Source organism: Rhopalosiphum padi, chromosome 4 (assembly GCF_020882245.1).
Source record: "Rhopalosiphum padi isolate XX-2018 chromosome 4, ASM2088224v1, whole genome shotgun sequence".
NCBI lineage: Eukaryota > Metazoa > Arthropoda > Insecta > Hemiptera > Aphididae > Rhopalosiphum > Rhopalosiphum padi.
In genome coordinates, this window is record NC_083600.1 from 54,436,638 (window position 1) to 54,457,384 (window position 20,747).

Consider the following 20,747-nt stretch of genomic DNA (forward strand, 5'->3'; position numbering starts at 1 on the left):
AATAATATAATATATTAATACAAAAATAGTAATGCATAGTAAAATAATACATACAAATGAAATTGACAGAAAAATAACAGAAGGGAGGTCTCTAAGTCTCCAATAATAGAATCTTACTAATTGGAGTAATGAATTCTCAAAAATAAATTTATGGTTAGTTTATTTTTAAGATATATAGAATCAAAATACGTCAAATTGAGTTATCTAGTAGTATATAATAATTGTTGTAAGATTTTAAATTTATACGTTTGGGTATCATAGTTGTAATTTTCTATAGACATTTATATATAATTGTATATTTATATACGTTATTTTGAAAATGCTTAATTTCAGTAAGAATAACTATCTTGTGTTCCATTTTCAGAAATGTTCGCTCACAGGCAAAACGCATCATATTTATGTTATTCTATACTCATAATCAGTTGAAAATACTAACATGGTTACATTTTCTTAGTAGATAACCGCGATTGATTAGAAAAAATAATGTTGAGACACTCCGAGAAATTTTTTAAAATACATTCTAGTATTCCAAGAAACTGTATAATTTCAAAAAGTATAGTTCCATGCTACATATTTTCATTTTAAAATAAATATTAAGTCAATGATTGAATCAATTGAATACATAAATGTAATATATTAATTTTCTCGTCAATAATAAAACGTTGAATAAGGTTTATACCCAACACTTACCAAATACGGTGTATTAAGATTTCATAGTTATTAATAAAGTAATAACGTTTATATAAGGTAGCCCATAATGAATGCACATAAACAATTTGCCAATATATAGAATATGACTTATTACAATCTATTTTATGACCATGGGTAATCAAAAATAATAATAAATACCAATCAGAAACTCAGAACTTACACGCTACTGTGCAACATACTAATCATTGAACCTACGTATAGTGTAATGCACTTCATATGTATAGTTTTAAGGACGTCAAATGTAAATTTTGTGATAAAACCCGCAGCTGGACAAACTAGGCCTTAAAAGAGGTATATTCACATTGTATAATTACTAAGCGCATTGTTATTGTAGAACATCGGACGGATCGAAACCAAAAAAAGAAAATCTATCAATTCTACCTACAGCACAAAACATTGTAAATGGATATTTTACGAGATTTTGTTGTTTTTGCTTTACTATTGTCGTGCATTGTTGTAAAACATAGTTATACATATACACATATTTGGAATTCGAAAGGTAAGTTTATTATACCCATTTTAATGAAACTAAAACGTGACTCAAAATCGCAATTAAAACACAAGTTTTATCAAAATCGAGTTATCTATACCTACAATTCTGAAGTAGGTTTTCAAATTTTATTATTTTAGAGTAAAAATATAAAGATTTTTTTTTAAAACGCGAGTATTATGTAAAATATAGTACAATATTTTCATAATTATTTCAAAACATTTAATTTAAACGTGTATCTAAATACATTTATGAATCTAATTTTTTACAGATTGTATAGATCAAAATATTTTCAATTACACTGTATACTATATAAACTTCAATTTCAGATTTTTTCAACAAATGAAATTTGATATGATTTTCAAAATATATAATATAAAACTTGTCGAAAAATGTTTTAATTGGAAATTGTGAATGAAGCGAATGATCTGTATTGGTTTTATTATAAATATTAACTTTATTTTTTCAACTCACAAACTTTACCACTTTATGCTATTAAACAACTTTTTGCAACAATTAAAAAAAAACTTTTCAATTTCCATACGACACCTATCTTAATTGTAAACAAATTGCAGACAATATAAACCTAATATTTAGATTTAAAATTTTCTGAATTTTTGTAAAAATAATGAAATATTAAAATTATTTGTGATTTTATATACACTATACAGTAGTTACAGTATTTTGCATAAGTACGTAATATTATCATTTTAAGTATTGATTTATAATTTATTTATTATTTATAGTTTCTTCACTTATTTTTAGTTAGATATATTTCAAAACTTTATTGATTTTACTAATTCTATTATTCTACTATGAAGAATTAATAAATAATAAAATTTAACTACCTACCTACCTATTGTGAAAAATCATTAATTAAAAACGGCTAATAGTAAAACTGTTTAAGATTTAAATTTTTATACATATAATAGCATGATTATAAATAATATTGTATAAAAACTCAAAATTCATAAAATTTAAATTTATTTAGTAATATAAGAAAAAAAAATTGTGAAAGATAATATTACAAGTTAGGTAACAGTATTTAAAATGATATATTTACTACACATTTCAGTTTTCTTGTAATTTAAGAAACAAATTAAAATCTTCTAATTAACAAGACAGAAAACTATTTAAAATGATTACCTCTCATAACTTTGAAACAGAATACAGTGTAAATTTGTCAAATATGCAGTAGAGCAATTCAAAATTAAACTTATTGATTTGTTACAAACTTCAACAAATATGGCATCTACGGAAAAAAAAATAAAAAGACAATTATTAATTAAACATTGTTAAAAATATTTTATTTATATTTAAATAATTAAAATGAATTCATAAATCATACTATTACATTATAACTGTATAAAAAACATAATCATTTAAAGTCGGATTCCATTATGAAATACTTGGCCAATTTGCTAACGTAATGACCCTTTAAAAATTTGTAACACGAGTACTCAAAGATAACAAATATAAATTAAATATATCCAACAATTCTGTTGATAACTTATTATAAATATTATAGAATTATTCATTGAATTTGTTAGACTTTATTTTTACTGGTAAAGCTTTTCATGTTTTGCACTACAAACTATAGTCCAACAGCACAATTTTATGGTAGCGATTTTTTTTTCCGAATAAAAAATCGGGGAATGCTTTACAATATCCAACAAAACGATCTCAACAGTTTTATATCGAAAAAAAAATTCACTAAAATAAAGTTACGCTATTGTTAATATAGACTTACAAAAGCTTTACACATTTATTAAGAAGTCACTAGTTAGAATTTATTTATTTTATTATAACACGTTTACAAATATTACAATATTTTAAATTTCAGTAAACAATTGATCTATAGCGCAATGATGCCTACCTAGTTTTAGAATTTTTAACGTTTAATTACAACTTCAATGACTGATAATAATACATCTATTAAACATTGTTAAATTTACAAATTAAACAATATTCATTAAGCCAAAGATATGATAACAGAAACAGTACATTTCAAAAACATTTTCTTTTAAAATGACTCTGCACGATGTAAGTCTCAGTTCAAAACAAGAAAAATATCTATATCTACTTAAATTCTTTAGTATAATTAAATTAATCCAACAGACAACAGTTTATGCTTTAAATGCGGATATAATACGATAACCTCGTTAAAATCGCGATTAAACGAGATTCTACGAGTCAGTGTAACAAATTATTAAAGGAACCGCGATGTTGTATAGACTCTTCTGTTCTCTGACGATACCTATTTATTATAACCGTTATTTACGGTCCGCTTGTAACGAAAATGCATTATTTCTCGTGCACTATTGTATGAGAGTCGTGTGAAATACGTTTTCCAATTGACGGTTAACACACGCTATGTGTATAACGGGTCAGCCGTTAAAATTATTTTCCGTAAGAAACGTTACCTACGCAAGGCAATAATAATCAAATAATACTGTGTTAAACGAATTAAATCGGTGACTCGAAATGCGACCTAATTATTTGCTTGTAATTTATATTTTATTTGTGTGTCTGTGCAGTAACTTGTTAAATAGGTTTAATAATTATAATGAGGTATGTTCTAAAATGTCAATCGATATATTTATAATTCTGATATATAGTAAAATTTACTGAAATAAAAAATGTCTTTTAAAAAATTACTTAATTCTTATGTAGTAATAATATTTTAAAGACAAAAGTAAAATAGTTTATTTACATAAACATAAAATATTTGTTGACAATTTGATCTCTAAAATGTAAAATAGGTAGTAAAGTAATAATAATGTTTTTCTCTGAATAGCAAATTTTACTTTTCTTCAATCTTAAAAACTAAATTCATAACATTTTTAAAATGTATGCATATTTTCAATTCGTTTACTACCTCTTTAATTTCAAAACAAAAAATCTATACTAAAAAACGGATGAAATCTTAAAACACACAATGATAATATATCGTTAGATCATTTTGATATAGTTAAGCTAGTTAATTTTTTGACCAACCAATCAAGATACGCAAAAGCATATAAATATCTGCCCTAGTTATGTCTAACGGAGTGCACACGATTTAATGTAGTGTTCCGCGAGAACGTCCCAAATACATAAAATGTTTATTATTTGAACAGAATGATACAATAATAATGCGCACCAACGGTATTCCTACCATCACATTTAACCGTTGAGATTTGCGCACAGGTTTATTTTTTTATTTCGAAATTATCGCTATAATATTATTAGCTGTCTCGGACGGGTAGATTAGTATATATAGGTAGGTAAGTACGTGCAACGTGTGTTGTACTTATAACAAAACCGGAACCATTTGCCTCGGTATAATATTATGTACTACACACAGCATTGCAGTTAGACCCACATAGTATTATTATACGTATTTTACCGTCGTCGGAGAATATGATTTTATGCCACCGTTGTATCGAATCACTAGAAACCGACAATAACGGACATCATACTATTATAGTGAGCAATATCTACAGCTTCTCATTAAAATACGAAACGTGCTTTGTAATAATAACTTATTTTAAAGTTTACCGCCTATTATATATTTAGTTCGTATTTATTATCTAATAATAATTATTGTTACTATAATGTTGGGATTTCACTTTGACACTGTTTTCTATTCATGCATCATATACCTACATAAAATAATTCTATTAAAAATTAGTGCAAGTTAAATATTAGTATCTAGTAATAAACTAAGATAATTTTTCTAAATTGTATTATAATGTTCAGCTGACTGATAACAACAAGTGGATAATTAAAATCAATATTATTGTCGAAGAAATATAAATATTGATATCATTTATTTATTTCAGACTTAATTTTCTCTCTCAGATTAACTTTTCTTTAAAATATATTTTTATCAAATTAATTTGATTTTAAGTACGTGAGAGTTAATTGTATTCTAGAAAGTTATGTAGATTTGTGGTGCTTATTAGTTATTATTATCATAACATTACTTAAAGTATAGATTTTACTTTGTAGAATAAAAAGTTTATAAATTGTCCACGTTTAATGTCAGTAATATACTATCCAGTACCATACATTCAATAAATGTGCATTTAAATACTATTTACTTTTATCTTATTCTATTAAAAAGTATTATAGTTGATATTGTTTATTTCTCTATGGGGTTTTTAAAGTACACAACTAATGTTATTCCAAAAAAATAGTATAATAAATGCGCAGTTTAAAATAGTGATTTAATATTAGATTGTGAAAACAAAAGATCTGACATTTTTAATTTTCTAAGTATTATTTTATTTTAATATAGTACAGCAGAAATAAAAAATTAAAATATAAATATTATGCAAGCGCGTTTGCTAAATAACCCGTGTACACGATTCCAGTTAATAATTATATCGTAAACACTAGGTAATTAATTTATAATATTAATTAAATTTTAGTTTAACTTATGGCTTTAATTGATAAATGCATTTTTAATTATGTAATCAAACCATTAACACTACAATCTGAAATATGTAATAATAATAAATCACCGCCAAATGTGAAACCTTATTTAAACAAACCATACTTAAACAACATTTATTTAAAATATTTAAATTAAAACTATAAGTACTTACAGATTCAAATAATTAAATTGCGTCATTATAATTACTTTATGATTTATTTATAATTAAATATTATATTAACCTATCCGAAAATATAACAGGTTCCAATATTTAAAAAATTAAAATCCCTTTAGTTATTTACTTAACTATTCTTATTTTATTTTTAGTTCAATTTTAGATACTAGATTTAGCGTAGATATTCTAAAGATTTTTATTCTTATAAATAAAAATTATTTTCATTTTAATTAAATACTGTAGACATAAAAACATTATAATAATATATTATGAGCATAATATATTTTTAAGTTTTTCTGTTGACCTTCTTGATATTGTTTAAAGGAATTTAAGCCTGTTTTTGTGTAAAATTAATAAATAAATAACAAATATTTTAGATGCATCTTACTATTAATTAATAACTAATGCTGCCTAAATAATAAATCCAATTAAGTAAAAAACAATTAAAATAATATAAAAGAAAAATTATGAAATATGTATTCAATGTGCACTTAAAAAAACGATTTAAAAATTAATATTTTAATGTTTTAAAATAAGAGTAAAATTATAAAATTAAAACTTTCTATAGTAAATAAGAAATAAGTGTGTATAAAAAGTACTTAGATATAAACCTTCCAGTAGTTTTAGTTAAACAGGTCAGCAATTGCAGGCGTTTAGCTATAAATAAATTATTATTTACTGACCATGAAAATTACATTTGACAAGTTCACAAATTACATTTTGATGCCTTAAAATGGCAATGAAGATATTTTCAAACGATTATGACTGTAACTAGTGAACGTTTACTGATGAGGCAATGTGGGATATTCCAAATTAAAGGGTTAAATGAGTAAAGCCACGAATTAATTTAGAGTTCAAGTGTTTCTTGCAAGAAAATGTCATTTTCAGTAATAAGATTAAGAACGAACCAATGGGAGAAGGAGAATAATCTCAGTTCTAAACTGAAAGTTATTGCTGGCGGTTGGTAATATGGTTACATTTTATCTACCTGCTTCAAATACAATATGTATTTACATATTATTGGACCAAAAATAACATGTATAATATGTGTTAAGGGGTAGAGTAATTGAAAATTTGGCTACAGCTACGAATACAATTAAATGATAATTTTAATAAAATGCAATATTTTAAAAATATATATATATAATACGAAAATAAATTTATAATAATATAGTCACGTAATTATTAATTATTAGTCAAAAACAACAATTTTTTTGAAATAATATGATATGCCTTCGGTTTTTACAAAATCAAATTCGATTTGATCTGACGTAGATGAATTTTCTTTTCGCAGTATTTATTTATTATATATTATAATAATAATATAAAAAACTAGATAAAATATAATTTTTTCAAATTAAGATTCGTCTTCTTGCCTTTATTGTATATACTTACGCTTTTAATTTAAATGTAAATTTATATTTTTACTTCCAATTAGACGGCTAATTATATATATTGGAATGTGACATAAAAAATTTGAAATGTGCAAATTGAAATATTTGAAATACTCAACAGCATTTCTAATTTAAGTTTTAGTTTCAGAATTTAAAGCGCATATAATATTTTTATACTCAAAAACATTATTATCAAAAATATAATCGACAAATTTGGCTCAATTACCAAATTTAACAACAACGATTATTAAATACCGGGTTCACCTTTAATAAACAAAAAAAACAGCTTAGTTACCTTACTCTTTTTTGAAAGTCAACCCTTTTTAACGAACTAACCGTTATCGTATTTAACAATAAATATAAATAAAAACTATTTTCAATAATAAAATAATTAATATATTCATTATAAATCATATAAATATATTATTTATTTTATTTAGACTTTTACCTTTTACTTAGTATAATGATATTCCATAGATTGTATTGGTGAAAGAGAGTACTCAAAACGCTGTTAAAATATCCGAGTGGTCGGCAATTTAAATATTAGCAACGTTTAGAGTGGTTTAATAACGACACGCTGTGTCACTGTGACTCATGGGACGGATAGTCTGCAGGTGTGGAGAACAAATACTAGGTATACTATATGAAAGTGGAAATTCGAAATAAAGTTAATTAAATTTGATTGCACTAAATTTTGAAGGCGTGATATAATTAAAGTATACCTAAATATGTTTCAACAATATAAAAAAATTAAACATTTTAATCTTCATTGAAAGTAATCTATCCACCCGGCACTAGCGTAGAAAATGTACCAACGTCAATTATATATAAATTATGTTTACATAATATTCTATCGCATTTTGTACCTCTTAGTCATCATTGCGAATTGCGATAGTCGGTCAATGCTGCGATACTTGTAACCAGATTAATCATTTTAAAGTTAAGTTCTTGTGCGTTACTTATGAATGCATGCCAGAATCAAATCCATCTAAGCTACATGTTGTAAGACCTGCTACCTTAAACAAGTATAAGTGTATAACAGTGTACAAGTGCACAGCAAATGCGCACAAAAACCGTGTGTACAGTATACGATACGTACCTATCTGTAATTTTGATTAGATTAATGTAACTGATTGACTGTACTCATCTTTTAAAACTCTTTCATTTGATAACCCTATTTGAAAGGTAAACAATTTTGGATATTATCAATTTCATAAATATAGAGCCTTCAGTGCACCATATTGATTATTCCGATCATTATATTCCCCGAGTCAATGTACTAGCAAAATTACTAAAGCACATTTGACGTTTGTTTTGTGAATATTTGAAATCGATCTATGTATAGATACTTAACAGAAAATAAAATAACGTAAAAATAGTCAATTACAATTCTTGGAAGTTGAAAGTCATAAATATGTACACTATAAAAATAATAGTTTAGAATATTTAAAAAGAAAAATAATAAATCACAACAGCTAAACGTCCATAGTGAACATAACAGATATAATAATGACCAGAATTATTTCTGATGTTTTATCATAGTTTTGAAAAATGAATTACTTGATCTGAATAAATAGACTACGAATTATTAACTAATTATGCTTACATAAAATCTACTCTTAAAGTTTTAAACATTTATAGAATATTTTACATCCCTATCAACATAATTTCTGATTAATTACTTAAATTTGAAAGTTTGTTTTGTTCTCTTTGTCCATTGTATTATCATATTAAATTCAAAACAAATTTAAAAATTAAAGTCAGCTATTAAACAAATTAATTTTTATTTATTTTATAGTTACAGGCACAGACCATAAGTGGTACGACATATATTATGATGTGATAACAAGTAAAAAGATACCAATAGTTCAACGATTTGGGGATCGACAAGATGAACCAAGTACTGCACGATTTGGAAGTATACCATGTTCATGCCAAGATTTGACGTGCGGTTGTTGTGCACAGTTCAACGTACGATTTTTCGATTACAATAAAAAAGGTCTATTTTAATAATCAATTTATTTTATTAAAACTTTTATTTTTATCTTATCTAAAATAAATACGAAGCAAAGAAAGTAAACATACCTTAATTGACGAAAATACATATTATTAAAATTAAATTTCTGAGGGCATCATATCAGAATGTTCTGAGTGTTTCTAAATACAATGATAATATTATACTATATGTATATCTATAGTAAAGATACTATTTTTAAAGTGAACAATTTTCTGCATTTTCAAGCTACTGAAATTTAAAAAAACTAAATTATACAATATATACACACCTACTAGTATACAACCATCAATCAGTAATAATATAAAAAATGTAATTAAAATAATTTTACCTTGGTATAAATATGCACAAAGTAAGTACACCTCAAAAAGTGGCATTAAAAACATTACAAATTAAATTCGTATACATTACACTATAAATATTTTTTTTATATAATGAGCAGCACAAATTATAAAATTAAAACTAAAATAAATAAATATAAACATAAATCAAGTCATTGAAAAAAAATACACTATTGAAGTACAAATTCATAATATAAAATATATTCTGATATTCATATACTTACTGCTAAGAACTTCTATAAATTGTTCATAACCATCTGACATTTTAACTGTATGCGTATTTATGACTTCTTTAATACGCTCGAGTATTTCACTTCACTAAAATATAAATAATGGTACTACATTTTATCTTTTATTTCCCGTGACAACAAAAAACATTGAGGCTTTTCATTTTAGTGGTTTTATAATATTCTTACTACCATAATTATTATTTATCACCAAACATTTATCATTTAAATTATAATATACTAAGGTACGTATATATTATTATTTTATAGTCAATTAGCCTAAATAATTATATCACGATACAATTATACTAAATTAATACGATTTATTTTTCACTTTACTTATAATAATGTAAGTCAACTTTTTAATTTTACTACTAAATATAAATTTAATACCAACTAAAATAAATTTAGATCAAGAATAAGTATAAGTAAACAACCAATAGCCACGCATAAATAAATAAAATATGAATGTAAAATTTCTATCAACGTATATAATTAAACGTTATAAAATAATCAGCAATCAAAAGTATTAATACAATATTACAAACCGTTAATATATCTACCTAAATGATGTATAAGTATAAAGTATAAACAGTAGTACTACACTTAAATAATATATTTAAAACAAAAATACAAGCAGCCTCATAAACAGCCTGTAATTTATAGTGCCAACTCTGGAACGTAAAACAATATTCAATTTAAAAAACAATTTAGCTTGAACTTTGATGTATTGATACTGTTTATACACTATACAGCATAGTATAAAATAAATTCTAAAAGTTTTATTTAAAAATAACTATAATTATTATGACGTCGTTATTAATCAGTTCATAACTATAGTCAAACCGAATACTTATATTTAATTAACCGTGATGGAACGTTTAAAGTGTACGTGACATGATTTTCAATAATTATTGACGGTCATTGACGGTTGACCAAGTTTGACAGCTAAAAGAATGGAGAAAGTTTGGTCAACTATTTCGAAGAAAATTATATTGCCAATAAATACATAGTTTTTTTTACATTCCGAAATATTCAATTTTGTTCATGTATTTCTTCAATTTAAACCTACAACATAAATGTATAATTTAATTAACAATTTTTATATTTAAATAAATTCGTGTATACACAACCTTATATGTAGAATAGTACATAATTAGTAAATTATCAGATTCAGTAGTCAGTTGTGTTTTAACTGTTACAGATCATAACTTATAACACAAAAATAACTTAAGTAAATATATCATGGAAAATATTGAAATTTGTAAAAAAAAAAAAATACATACTTTAAATAAAAAGATTTCTTTCACTATTTTTATTTGGTTTTTAAAAATATAAATAATAAATAATCTCATTTTTACTCAAAGCATTATACAATACCAAATAAATAATTTTTTTTTTTTGTAAATAAACATAAATAATTGCTCCTTTTCAGATACAAATGATTAAACATTTAATAAGAATAACTTAAGATAACTATTAACTCTCACAAAGAAAACTTAAACTTCCAGATCAACATCAAATTGTGTTATTAATAATAAAAGTATTTCTTAAATAAAGAAATATAGCAAATATTTATGAATCTAATGTTACATAAATCTTTTTTATATTTTTATAATATTTTGCAAAACTTACAATTTAAACCTAATCATAGGTTATTAAAAAAAAAAGAGACATTTTGATATTTATTAGGTATTTTATTTTGTACTAACTTTATTTCTAATGGTGTTTATATATTATAATACTTCAAAAAATCCTAAACTTTTTTAAAAATTTAATTAAAATCGTGTTAAAATTTTGGAATTACATTGTAATCTAATGAAGTCAATGAGTAATGACGGGTTTTTTAATCTCATTACACATCTCTTGTTTACAATGGAAGAATAACCGTTAGTTTTTTTAAAGTTTATTTTAGTTTTATGTTAAATATTATGAGAATGAAATATGTATATATAATATATATCCTGCAGCAGGGTTTTTGGTAAGATTGTAATTTTAAAAAAAATAAATAAAGGCCAACCAACTACCATAGCTCGCAGGCAAACAAGGATACTAATTGAATGTGACAGCGGGATGAAGAAATATCGTCCTTGTAATCTCAGTTTTATTAACTTCGTACATGGTCCCGTACTTAACGCGTAGTAAACCATTGTAAATTTTATGTTTTACTCCCCGAGATACACGCAAAGCCTGGAATTAATATAACCTAGCACCCTGCAGTAAATTAGAGACGCCAAAAATCAGATCAATATAAAATACCAACGTATTTGTTTGTTTTTATGCGCAGGATGTATGAATTTCACATACGATCCTTTTGACTTTGCAGTCACAGGCAACATGTTTATGGATGACGAGTCACTGTACGAGTACAGGATATCCGGTATGTATTATTTACTAAATATATTAAATATTAATTGTATACTTGTAATTATAATTATCACTCTGATAGTTCTATAATACCAATTAAGGTACCATCTAATCAATATAATCAATATGGCATGAACTGAAAACTGTCATGATTATTTTACCTTTCAACAACAGTTTCAATAGTTTATATTAAAATCCAAAGATTCCAGTTGTCAAATTCAGTATTGAATACGGACTTTTGGGAGTGAAAATTAATATAACTTTTACTAGGAACATGCAAATATTCGAGCTTCTTGAAAATTGAATTGATGTTACACATTCGTTAAACTTCAGCAATATAAACATTAAAGCAACGTAAACTCAAACTAAACTATATTTTAGATTTGGAACAAAGTGCTTACACAATCCATACCATAATGTTTACGGTTATTAAAATAAATCAACTTATAAGATTTGAACATTTTTTCTTACTATAACAATAAAACTTAAATATTTTAATGATAATTTTTATCTACTATTAATTTTGCTAAGATATAACAAAGATAAATGATAACTGAAGTAAAATTCTATGAATATTATTGAATGTAGACCCATGTTATTGGTGCCAGTCAAAGTTTCCCTAGACTCAAAGGCAAAAATAGCTAAATTTTTTTTACATTATTAGAAAGGGTGACATTTTTTCTATATAGTTTAGTTATATACATAAAATATTTAATTATATATAATATTAATAATAGTTATAGTAATGACAAATAATTACTATAGATTAAATTAAATTGTCCAATTTGTTTACTAGAGGAATGATAAGATGTTAAGTATTGGAAGATCTAGTCCTATAGGCTTTCGAAATGTCGAATATATTGTCATCAATTAATTTGTTTCAATTCCTTGAAATTATTCATAAAATTTAAATTTTTTATTAATGTCACACAAACCTACAATTATTAACTAATATTAAAATAATAATAATAATAAGTCGATAAAAAAATTATTATTTATTATCCTTTAATTTTATTCATTAAGGTTATTTATACATATTTATTGTTAGAATTAACATGTATATATGTATAATGTATGTATATACGATATACACGTTAATCTTAATAATTACGTTAATTTCTATTTAATATTTTTGTTTTATAAAAAATAAACGTTATTCAGTGTATGTTTATGATTGTATGCCTAAATTTGAATGCTATAATATAAAGCAGTAAGGTATTTAATACAATCTCTACCACGAGTCCATAACCCTAATCTAACCATAATTACAGTGCTCAAATTGGTGGTGAGTGGGCAGAAACAACTAGTTTTGCAGAAATATTAGCGTACTTTCATATTCTAACTTTTTCATCAAATGCACGAGATACCAGATATCACCAAACCTTATGAACTATTATATTATTATTATTTCATTCATGCGTATGTAATAGTGATTGATTTTTTTTTATTATGTATACAAATACAAATGTATTATAAATGTAAAATTTGAAAAAAAAACAATGTGTAGGTACATATGTAAATTTAAGCAAAGGAATCTGAAATCGCGAGTTGGAAAGTAACCGAGTAGCGGCACGCGGCACTCTAGTAAAAGCGATATACTGCAATGTTAGTGTAATTATTATTTTTATCTTGAGATATCATCGATCGTTGTTTTGAATATTTTTACGTAAGTTGCTTCAATTTCTATTCAGTGGTCTATTATGAGTCAATATATTTTTATATTGTTTGTTCGTAAATAAATCATAAGATTATTTATTTTCATATTTAAAAAACAGGTTTTTAAATTAAACAGTCTTCTACTTTTATTTTTTCAGTTCGAGTACTTGCTAAAAATATGAATCACGCGGTGTATTATACGTATTATTATTTATTTATACGTGTGTTGTATTTACAATATACAATATTTTTATTTATTTTAAATATTTGTGTTAAAAAATTTTAATAATTGTAACAGTTAGATATTCGTATCAAATTTAAATATGTATACTTGTTAAAAATATACAATGTTATACTATGTTTATTCTTTTATTATTATCGTGGATGAACCATAATATTATGTATAAACACTGAAAATGCATTTTAATATTTGTATCCAATGCATTTACACGGTATTTACACACCATTTTGTGTTGTTATGTATAGATTCGTAGGTACTATTGTACCGTTAATGCATCGAAGTCGTATAATACCTATCATTAATACATAATTTTAAGTAAAAAAAATTTAATTAATAAACCTATACTTGAATTATTATACTAAGATAAAATTATCATCACTCGTCAATAAGCAACAATGTATAATTTCAATATCTTTCAATGTGTATATAATATAAATATTCACGTAAATGGGCGTTGATCCACACAAACTGAATACATTCATAATTACTCTTTACACGGTAAAATACTTTGTATCATTACGACAAAAAAATATAATAATGATCACAGAGATTTGCAGAATTTTTGAAAAATTTATCACCTAAGGTCATTTAAAATCATGATACACCGGTGTAACTTAAAGTTTTCACTTTTCAGTATGAAAATAATAACACTCTGGTGACTATATTAGCTGTACGAGATACGACACTAAACAATAAATAGTGAGCACTCAATAATTATCCACGGGTAATAACTAATAGGAATAACTTTAGTCATCGTCCGACTCTATAATACCGTTAATACCACGTCGATACTTGCAATATTTAACGAATTAAATAATATAATCACAGAAATTAAATACAAGTGTATTATTGAACTTTTATAAAGAAAAATATTTAAGCGACGACAGGTCTTAATGGATAATATCTAATAATCCTATAATCATGCATTATTATCTAACTTACTATAACACATCATAAGTCCGTATGACATTTATAGGGAGCCCCTAAAAATTGTCCTAAAACGGAACTTTGAGGAAAATTTTCCCGTTGCCTCCCTCTCACACTCTGAACGACTCTGCTTACATCTCTTTACTTACTTATAATATTCGTTTTCTTTATAGCTAAAAATCCTCCGCCGGCCTGTCTACGAGTTCCTGTGCCGTACTTACCGTCGATGGACATGTGCATGAAAATGTTCGATATTTACACTCCCGGCAGAAACTTGCATGCGTGCGTCAACTTCCTCACGCGCATCGAACACGCCGAAGTGCTGGTATTGGAATTCGATTGTTTCGTGATTGGTCGTGACGGCGTAAATCTAGAAAAGTATAATACGACCTCGTCCACAACCGCCACCCCCACTGCCACCGCTGCCGATTCTACTACCACGACAGTGCAGACGTACGACACGACGGCGCCCGACCTGGACATCACTGTCACGGAGTTGAATGCACACTAATTACGGTAAATTCGACGGGCAAAAATAAAACGACAATCGTATAATATTGTTCTGCAATTTATTTGGTTTTATTTGCACAAAATAACGAAAATGCAATCGGTATAATGTTATTATGAGCTACAGGAAATAATAATCCAAAAAAAAAGCAAAAATATAATGTCATTGTGTATAACCGACGTACAACACTCGAAATATAAATAAACATATTATATATTTTTCACGATATGATTTCATCGAATAATAAATTAATAAATTAATAATAAGTTATATAGTATATATTATATTATTATGTACAACTTAACGAACAATGAAGCGTGTGTAATTCACGCCATTCGTGAGCAGCGGTTTCTATACTTTCTTCATGAAATGTATCGTCGACTCGTCGTCCGACGAGGACAATCTCATCCTCCTGTGTGTCCTGCCTCTCCTGTCGTTGGGCACGATTGCCACGGGCATGTGCTTGAAACGCCTGCTGTAGCTGTCGTCATCGTCGTCATCGTCGTCATCGTCGTCGTAGTCCTTGGCGGCCGGTACGCTGCCGACCGTCGTAGACGCTGCCGCCGACACTGCAGCTGTCTCGGTAGTAGCTAATTTGTCAGCCGACTTGGTCGTGGCGACCGTCGAGTTTTTGTCAGAATCCGACATGCCCACAGCGCTTGCAGCCGTTTCGATGATGTCCGACACGATGTCACCGTCGTCCTCGTCCTCATCCTCATCATCGTCGTCCTCGTAATCCTTGTTCTTATTCGTCACTGGCGTGGGCACAGTTTCTACGCGGTCGGTAGGGTTGTCGTCGAGCGGCGTGATAGAAGTTGGTCTCACTTCAGCAACGACTTCGGAAGACGATGACACCGGATCTTGAACGACACTCACCGTGTACGAAGTGGACGTCACTGATTCAGCGCTCGTCTGTTTCTCGCTTGTCACCTGTTGACTTGTCAGCTGTTGTGGTGTAGTTATTTTTGATTTTACAGTAACCGTGGCGGGTTTGGTGGTTGGTTTGACACTGGTCTCCGCTTCGTCTTCCTCGCCACCACCTCCACCGAAAAGGCTATCCAGGAAATCTGTGCTAAGTGCACTGAAACCGGTGTAATCGCCGGTAGATTCCACGTCGTTTTCTGAGTCCTCGTCCACAGTGTCGTCGTCCTCCTCTTCCTCGTCATCGCTACCTCCAAGACCGTAATCATCGTCATCGTCATCGTCATCATCATCCTCATCGTCTTCGTCCTCTCCTTGTAATGTCTGAGATGCTGGCAGTGGTTGTGCTGGTTCTACTTTCATACCTTGTGGCCCAAACCGGAAACATGATACCCTCAATGCGGCTTCAACGTCGTCGAGAGCTCTAAGCTCAAGTCCCAAACACGCTTTGAATTGATCTCCGTCCCTTGAAATACCATACACCCGACCACAGAATTTTGATATACCACCAGGTAGAGACATACACACGGGTTTTGGTTTCTTCCCGGATATGGTCGTGTTGCGTAAAACTTTGTCACCAAAGCTCATCGTCACCATCATCTGATCGCCTTTTAAATATTTCAACGATGCACAACCTATAATATAAACATAGGATGACGCGTTTAGTTAAAAATATTGTTTCATTTAAAATCTATAGGTTTTAAAATTTAAAAAAAAATTATTTTTTTAATTTTTATCTTAAAGTTTGGTTCATATTAAAATATGGAAGAATAAAATAAACATTTTTATATACTACAATATAGTAAACTTTTGAATGAAATTAACATTATATTTATTATAATCTTCATCATAACATATTAGTTAACCTTTGGTGACACGCGTGGAGTAATTATTTACTCCAGTCTACTTTTAATACGCTACAATTAATTTTATAGATTTTCCTTAATTGATTCATGCATCAAAATTACGTAATAATTTAAAATTTATTAATTCATATTATATAATAATTAATATACTTATATAATAAAGTAAAAAAAAAAATATTTTAAAATGTTTTGTAACGTAGTCGGAAGAATCTTGTTAGTTGTTAAGATATAATATTATAACCATAAACACTTGGTATATTAATACAATTTAATCAAATAATTATTTTTATTTACAGAACGGAATAAATTACCTCACGCGTGGAAATTTAGTCCGATACTACGCACATTAATAAAGGTTTATTTATATCATAGAACTTTTTTATTAATTATTTTTAAATTTATTCACCTGGTCCTTTAATAGGAACTACTGGCAATGAAAAATCTCGGCAACAATTACACATAAGATTGGAACAAGCACAGTATCGGTTTGGAGGAGCTGCTTGAGGGGTAGCTTGTCTAGCTCGACCCATTGCTTTTAAATGATCTTTAACATTATTTAATCCAATATTCCACACATCTTTTTTATCCGGAACTAAAAAAAAACAAAATAATTTCATAATAGATTTATTAAGAATAAATTTACAATATTCGAGACTTACCTACTCTACCATAGGCTGCAAAAGCTATGATCAAAAAGATCAACAGCAATTCGAATACGACTGATAGTCGCATTTTTATATAATTTGCTGACCAATTTAAAAAAACTGTAATAAAACCAAAAATGTAAGTATAAGGTATACGCATAAGTGTAAAATCAAAATGTCTAACTTTCTTTTGACTTAATAATAACAGTTGGTTAGAAAATGGTGAAAGGTTCATATGTATCATCATAATTCCGAACTGACCTTGTCCTTAAAAAGAGAAATTCTCTTTCCGTCACCCAGAACGAGTTTTTCATCTCAGTATTATACCATAAAAATACATTTTAATAATAGTCATTATTATCAATAATCATTTAACTATGCGTGTAATTTCAATATCATTGTATTAAATAGTTGTACACCCAACAGAGAAATTTGTAAAGAACAGTATTTTAGAAAATATGAATTTTATAAAAGAAAATTAATTAGTTATGGATTATGAATTTATATTAAATTAAATTAAAAAATTTATGTCATTCAAAAAACATTTAACAGTTCTTTTCACATAAAAAATTATAATTGTATAATTTCATTTCATAGTTAGGTATGATATATATAAAGCCTCGACTTTTTCCAACTACACATTAAAAGAAGAATTATATTCTAACTACGTATATAATAATTTCTCTAATAACTATATTCTTTCGCTGATTATGATCAAAAAAACACTTTATGATTTTATTTATATACGCCCTTTATTAAAATATCTTTTGTTTCTACATTATCATAAGTACTAAATTATTATCACATCAAAAAAAAAAAAAATATATTTTACTTATGTTCTTTTATCTTATAAATTGAATACAAATTATAAACTGTTAAAAATCAAAGCTTGTTATTAGTTTAATAAATAAAAATATCAAAATGATTATGGTAATTTAAAAATTTAAAAATACAATTAAACTTTATAATTATTATTGTTTACGATACAGTGTATAGAATTTAATATTAAACAATATTAAAATTCCATTCATTGTTATAGATGTTTATATAATTTAAAAATAAATAGATAAATTAATAAACCAAGAAGAAAATTGAAACTTAAAAGTTTAAACAAATCATAAATATTTTTTTCGTCAATTATTCCATTATCAGTAATTAAAATTGTTCAGTTGAATATACCAAACGTGCAATTCATTACAATTTACTTTTTCTCTATCAATATCCGTATTTTTTTTCAATCAAACAACACTTTTTAAATCGCATATTATTTTTAATTTATTGATTTAAGACATAAATATAGTATTTTCTATTAAATGATAAAAATGAACATTTGATAAAATCTAATATTTTTAAAGTAAGTGTAGTTTTTATGTAGATTTACGACAATGCCACAATAGTAAACAAATATTTTAACTTCAATGTTATTGTATAGGCACTTGATATCTAGGAAAGTTAAAAAATTAAGATAGTTTAGTATTAACAGATTCCTCTCAATAAAGTTTAAAAACCAAATTAAACACACGATCTGATACCTAGTTTTATATTGGTGTGCTAAAATATGATGCATTCATTCAAAATGTAAGTGTTATTTTCTTTTCAACTAACATCGTCGTCATGTCTTTTTGAAAGCATTGACTGATTACTTTATCTAACGTTATTTTATTTAAAATGTGTATAATGTCAAAAAACTTACAATAACTCTATTCAGTAACCTTACATCATTCTATGTCACGTCAATAGACGTTCAGTGTTCACAAACATAAAATATCTAAAATGTAATGAGACCCTTGGTTTCCTTTTCAAAAAAAAAAACATAAAAAAGAAACCCGAAAGATTATCTAAAAGGCACTCCCGTAAAATTATGAATCACGTTAAACTTTCTAAAGCCCGCCTCTCACTAGTGGTCGCTCAATCTCTTTTTGAGAAAACCTAACCCGCTTGTCTCCTGGAGGCGTAAAGCCCGAAGTTACTTGCGAAGTTAAATAAAAATAAAAAAATAAATATTGTAATGATAATAATAATAATAATAATAGTAAAAGAAAGAATAAAAAACACGTACCTTTGGTACTATATTCCGCCGAAGAAACACGTCTAGCAAGGTACACGCTGGATGAAAAACCGCCTTGAACTCGTCTCTCGTGGTAGGAACTAAACTGTGACGAGTCCGGTGGAATTACCACGGCCGCCGTTCTTGTTCCGGGCTAACAACCGGGTCAGGTATGTGTGTCAGCGCGGAGACGAGATAGTATTCCCCACTAAAAAACCCACTCTCGTTCCGGGACGATTTTCCTTTCGCGCACGTATAACGCTATACGCGACCTCGACGGCGATACCGGTGACCGTCTTACGTGCCACCTGGAAGCTCATCGCAGCTCAACTACCCTTTCGGAATATAATAGACAGAAAAAATGCTGCCGTTTCTGGCCAATGCGCATACAACGGAAAATACTGATTCACGTAGAACCGGTTGTCGTTATTTCTTTTCCTAACACAGACTTCAATGCGTTCTCCTTCCCTCCGCCAACATAAAACAATAAACACAAGAATTCACACGCACGAAATATTACTTAGAATAACCGCCGACACTGCATAAAATAAAGGGATGGACAAACACGTATCGGATATTTTTTTTGCTATAGAATTAAAAAAAACACCAGCAGATCTACGAGTATATCGTGATAGTGGTATATCATAATAATGTATAGATTACCTATGCTAAATAACGTTTACGTTTCCGTTCACATATAATACATGCAGACATGCAGTATTAACTATTAAATGTAGACAATTTTTATGGGGGGGAGTCACTTTTTTTCCACTGGTCATACATTATGAATTTTATTGT

The 20,747-nt window shown here is 27.1% G+C and overlaps 2 protein-coding genes across 3 annotated transcripts; one reads left to right on the forward strand and one right to left on the reverse strand.

The window, feature by feature from the left end:
- Positions 1-1,038: 1,038 nt before the first annotated feature.
- Positions 1,039-17,613, forward strand: LOC132929384 (uncharacterized). 2 transcript variants are annotated; one of them, XM_060994706.1, is made up of 5 exons: positions 1,039-1,210; positions 8,989-9,189; positions 12,060-12,152; positions 15,137-15,479; positions 17,555-17,613. In XM_060994706.1, exons 1-4 carry the CDS (start codon positions 1,114-1,116, stop codon positions 15,472-15,474), a joined length of 729 nt encoding a protein of 242 aa, XP_060850689.1. In that variant the 5' UTR covers positions 1,039-1,113; the 3' UTR covers positions 15,475-15,479; positions 17,555-17,613. The 2 variants fall into 2 exon arrangements, with proteins under 2 accessions (XP_060850689.1, XP_060850688.1); XM_060994705.1 differs by lacking the exon at positions 17,555-17,613 and having other exon boundaries at positions 15,137-15,631.
- Positions 15,516-20,253, reverse strand: LOC132929383 (uncharacterized). Its single transcript, XM_060994704.1, has 4 exons — positions 19,962-20,253; positions 17,918-18,022; positions 17,665-17,850; positions 15,516-17,027 (listed from the first exon to the last, which is right to left on the reverse strand). The coding sequence occupies exons 2-4, from the start codon at positions 17,988-17,990 to the stop codon at positions 15,823-15,825; spliced, it is 1,464 nt and encodes a 487-aa protein (XP_060850687.1). The 5' UTR covers positions 17,991-18,022; positions 19,962-20,253; the 3' UTR covers positions 15,516-15,822.
- Positions 20,254-20,747: the final 494 nt, after the last annotated feature.

Excerpts from the sequence above, each read along its gene's own strand:
- LOC132929383 (XM_060994704.1), bottom strand. The coding sequence starts at position 17,990 with ATGCGACTATCAGTCGTATTCGAATTGCTGTTGATCTTTTTGATCATA. Across the intron at positions 17,851-17,917 it reads TGCAGCCTATGGTAGAGTAG|TTCCGGATAAAAAAGATGTG; the intron begins GTAAGTCTCGAA and ends GTTTTTTTTTAG. Across the intron at positions 17,028-17,664 it reads AGTTCCTATTAAAGGACCAG|GTTGTGCATCGTTGAAATAT; the intron begins GTGAATAAATTT and ends TTTATATTATAG.
- LOC132929384 (XM_060994706.1), top strand. The coding sequence starts at position 1,114 with ATGGATATTTTACGAGATTTTGTTGTTTTTGCTTTACTATTGTCGTGC. Across the intron at positions 1,211-8,988 it reads ACATATTTGGAATTCGAAAG|TTACAGGCACAGACCATAAG; the intron begins GTAAGTTTATTA and ends TTTATTTTATAG. Across the intron at positions 9,190-12,059 it reads TTTCGATTACAATAAAAAAG|GATGTATGAATTTCACATAC; the intron begins GTCTATTTTAAT and ends TTTTATGCGCAG.